Source organism: Trypanosoma cruzi, genomic scaffold, assembly GCF_000209065.1.
Source record: "Trypanosoma cruzi strain CL Brener 1047053516391 genomic scaffold, whole genome shotgun sequence".
Lineage (NCBI taxonomy): Eukaryota > Euglenozoa > Kinetoplastea > Trypanosomatida > Trypanosomatidae > Trypanosoma > Trypanosoma cruzi.
In genome coordinates, this window is record NW_001849475.1 from 136,152 (window position 1) to 140,381 (window position 4,230).

The 4,230-nt window shown below is 53.1% G+C and overlaps 1 protein-coding gene across 1 annotated transcript, besides 4 other annotated features; it reads right to left on the reverse strand.

Moving 5' to 3' along the window:
• Positions 1-4,230: a sequence feature (areas not merged during assembly with more than two copies in the genome that could not be assigned to a particular haplotype).
• Positions 2,869-3,316: a mobile genetic element.
• Positions 3,389-3,448: a sequence feature (T-rich).
• Positions 3,614-3,637: a microsatellite.
• Positions 3,799-4,230, reverse strand: Tc00.1047053416761.10 (surface protease GP63, putative; the record flags this gene model as incomplete). Its single annotated transcript, XM_798194.1, has 1 exon — positions 3,799-4,230. A coding segment is annotated over one exon (432 nt), but the record flags the coding sequence as incomplete, so codon positions are not given.

A 4,230-nucleotide genomic window follows, 5' to 3' on the forward strand; every position in this document is an offset into this window, starting at 1 on the left:
CATGTTTTGTCTATTGCCGGCAGCGCCGGGCAGCGGAGTGGATGCGGACTTGTTTCATTGCACAATTCACGTTCGCCGGTTTTCACGATGTCTGGTTGATGCCCGTGGCGTGCCGTGCGGAAGCGGGTCAGTCCGTCATTGCTTTAGTGCTAAAAGCCGCATGTGGGGCAGCGAAACTCCACCAGTGGTGATCCCATCGGGGTCTCGTCGGCGGGCGAATTGTGTTTGGCACCCGTTCCCGCGCGCCGCCAGCCGCCAACAATTCCCCCGCCCCCAAAGCAGTAAACCGCTCCATCCATGCATAGACGCGTCTGTCGCCAACATGGCAGGAGCTGGCGAGGCTGCCCCAAGGCAAAAGAGCTCCTTCTCCGGCAATTTGCGGGGCCGCTCGTGCCGCAGTTTCGGTGTGTATGGCGGCATGTCTGCGGGATCGTGAGGACACGACAGTCGGGGATGCAATATGTTGAAAAAACAAGAGCTAATGTCAAAAGAGAGAATCCCCCGCACCACCGCGCAGCATCATACGGGGACCACACCATCCACACCCTCAGCTGCATGCTTTGGGAGAAACGCGGCCTCCCTCAATCCTCGTATTCGCATCGTGCTTCAAGGCGGCGCTCGTCGTCTCACGGCTGAAGGATACACCAATAGATTCACATCTCTTGACAGGGGCCCCGCTGAACCACGCTCCTCCGCAGCCCACTGGTTCGGACACCCCAAATCCAAACAGAAGTCTCCTTGCCACGCGCGGCACCACAGACTGCGGTCTTACCATCTCGGTGTCTTCCGCCAAGACCCTCGCGGCGGTGCGGGGAACTTCCGGACAACACTCGTGGCCCGTGTGGGGCGAGTCAATTCCACAAGATCCACAAATCCCACTCGACAGCCGAAACTCGCCCGTGCACATCCGCCAAAAAAGCCACCTGTAAAAAGACGCATCCACATCCAGTAAAGCGGCGGTCTCGTCCCACAATGCGCTAAGATACTGTGAAATGTGAAATGGCAGAGCAAACGTTACCTCAGCGTCCTCATGGGCGTTCCGTGCCTTTGGCCATGCGATGGACCGCCGTCTCTGTCCTGACGGCTTGTCCAGCACCGCCGCAAAAGGCACCGCCGGCCCACCCCGCGACGGTCACTTCCAACGCTTCACAAATACTACCTGCCTTTCTCAAAAGCAGCGCATGCTGTGCGGAGATCCCCAAATTCATTTCTTTCCCATCGCTCGTCGAGGTGACGGACCGTAACACAGTGTCCTTCCACAAATCGTCAACACAGCCGCGTGCCGTTGAATTCGTCCGCCATCGGATCCACTTCAGGGAGTAAAAGTGCACAGGCCCACTCGTCGCCGGGGCAACCAATCCTCCTTCTCCTCCCGCAACGCAACCCGACGGCTATGGGTGCGCCAAACGATGCTGTGGCCCTCAGGAAAGATGGTCGTGTGCCGTCCCTCCCCGGCGACAATTGTGCCCACAGCACCGTCGCCCGGCGCACCAACTCGTTTCCAGCAAAGATAACAGCTGCGCCGACGTCTTGGTGAGGTGTCCCACGGCATCACCACGAGCGCGGCGTTGAGAGGAACCCATGCCGCGCGGTCACACCCGGAAATTGATGATGATTCCCCACCTGTGCCGGCCCAGAAGGCATTGCTTCCGGAGCCGAAAGTCCCTTTTTTTGTGTGTGTGGTTCTACTTCCGCAGCTTCACTCGGCACGTCGTGTTGTATTTTCCAATCCGACCACATTTGCGGCATCGTGCTTCATTGGGCGGGGATGCGGCATGCTCTTTGTTTGCTCTCGGAACCTCCTGGGGGAATGGGCGGTCCCATTTCTGGGCATTTCCACAGCACCCTGGATGTCCTCGACCCGCACTCCAGCATCGTTATTCACTGTCCCGAGGATCCATTTGACTGAGTGTACGCAGTCGCCCTGCCAACCGGCAAGATTCCATAAGCATCTCTCCCCCGCGAGTGGCGCACGCCCAGGACACACCGTTCCCCTCACGGCTGTCTGCATGCCGGGACCTGGCGCAGCCGGCGTCGGAAAGGTGACCCAAGACGCATCCAGGAGCTGTGGCCAGGCGTTGCGCACATCATGCATTCCAATACGCCGTCAAATGGTGCGACTGCAATCCTCCGGACAAATCCCTGCCTCCCACGGATTCCCCACTTGGTCCCCCGTGGGCCCCGTGGGCCGAGTAACAGCTCTAATCCCTCTGGCACTTCATGAATTTGCAGGATATTTCAGTTGTCTCGGCCGTATGGGACGCACTCCAACTTCCCGTGGCAGAAGCGGTGGAGAATCGTGACGGGCCTGGCTGAGTGCTGATGGTCGCCAGTTTGTCGTCCCATTTACGGCTATGAGCAACTCCTGCAACGGCGCCAATCGAATCCGCACCGCCTGGAACTGCGCGTGGGCGTTTGAGCTGCATTTCAGTATTTTTGCTCCTCCAACCAAGCACAAGCGCACTCATATGGGCGCTGCAGCGCCAACTGCCTTCCCTCAGGTGCCGCGCAATTGATCCAAACAGTGGTGTGCTTCTTCCTCTTCAGAGAGGCTCGAATGGACTCAGGGTTCCTCGGCATGGTGGTGACAGCGACAGAGTGTCGCAACGAGGTGCAATTCATCCCTTTCTCCTGGAACCGCCTTGCAACGAATTCGCCGCCCGCTAATGGTGAGAACGCCGCCCACGTGGTGGCTCAATGGCGGGCTAGTCGCTGGGCAAAGACAAAGTGTCGTTGGACCGCACAACCTCAGAATGTGGTTGTGAGCGTGTCTGTCTCGTGGACACCGTCCGAGCCATGAATCCACCCATAAATTCCTCCCTCAATAAATATTCTTTGCGCTAGGCTTCACAAGAATAGATAGGAGAGAATAATCGCCTGGGCCGCTGCACGAATCCTAAAATTATCTAAAGAAATCAAGCAAAAGAGGGAAAAGGGGTAAATGGAGAGGCAGCAGATTCGCCACATCCTCAATGCTTGCTCCAATTAAATACATGTATATTCGGGAAGCCACTCTCCTGACACGGTGCGGTCTATTCAGATGGATGATGTTTATTCATTACGAAGTGGAAAAATTTGTGCTCTTCCAACCACAAGACCCCGCCGAAAGTTAGGAATCAAAAGAGGATGAGTGAGAAAGTAAAAAAAAAAAAAAGCATTCGTCTTGCCGTTATCGGTTCCTCGACTCCTTCCATCGCGGTGTTGCAGAGCATTCGAAAGATGGGCAATGAACGTAAATAAATATATTCGCCTTTCATGGAGGATATATTAATTTGGGCAACCAACCTCCCTCGCGTTCATCCTCTTCACAAGCTCCCAGAAGAAGACATTATTATTGCGTTTTCCTCTAGACACACCTCCGTTCACACCATTCCTCTCGCAACCATTAAAAAATAAAAATAAAAAAAACCCGGAAAATGACAAAAAAATTCAAAAGAAAAAAAAATAATACGCTCCAACAGTACAAATGGCTTCTTTTCTATAAATGCTGCTCCACACACGCACTGTTTCTTTTGCGTTCTTGACGCACGATCCGGTTCAATTTGGAAAAATACTAATTTGACCTAAAGTAAATAGCAGAGAAAAAACAGAGACCGCTCAGGGCCGCACACACATGTATATATATATATATATATATTACTATCAAAGCATCTCATTTCAATTGGGGATAAATGTACCCGTAAGGAATTAAAAATGATTAAACAAAACAAATTAACAGTACTGACCAACAAATGGCACATTCCCAATTGAACGATTACAACACGCGTTTTTTGTTGTTGTTGTTTTTTCACAAAATAATTAACACATTGACATAAAAATAAGAACCAGCATAATCAATGGAATCGGGGGAAAAGCTGACAACAAACTGCTCACGTCTCCACCTCCATTAATTGTATCGAAGACAATACATACATCGTCGTACTTTGGACACAAAATCCTCCCTCCCGTGAACAGCCCAGCTGGTGTAATACTGCTGCCCTCCGGGCATTTGTGCCACGTATCATCTCCAAGGTACCGCACGCTCACCTCGCCCTTGTCACACGACACCTCAGCGCAGACGTCACCAACAGGACCCATGAAATCGGCAAGTCCATCCCCCTTTAGGCACTTTGATCTCGGGCCAACGCGGCTCCCACGCATAACGGTTGCGTCCCCATTACTGCACCTAGTTTTGATATTCGGTCGAATGTAAGGGCAGAAGTCCATTAGAAAATCGGGAACACCGCCAAG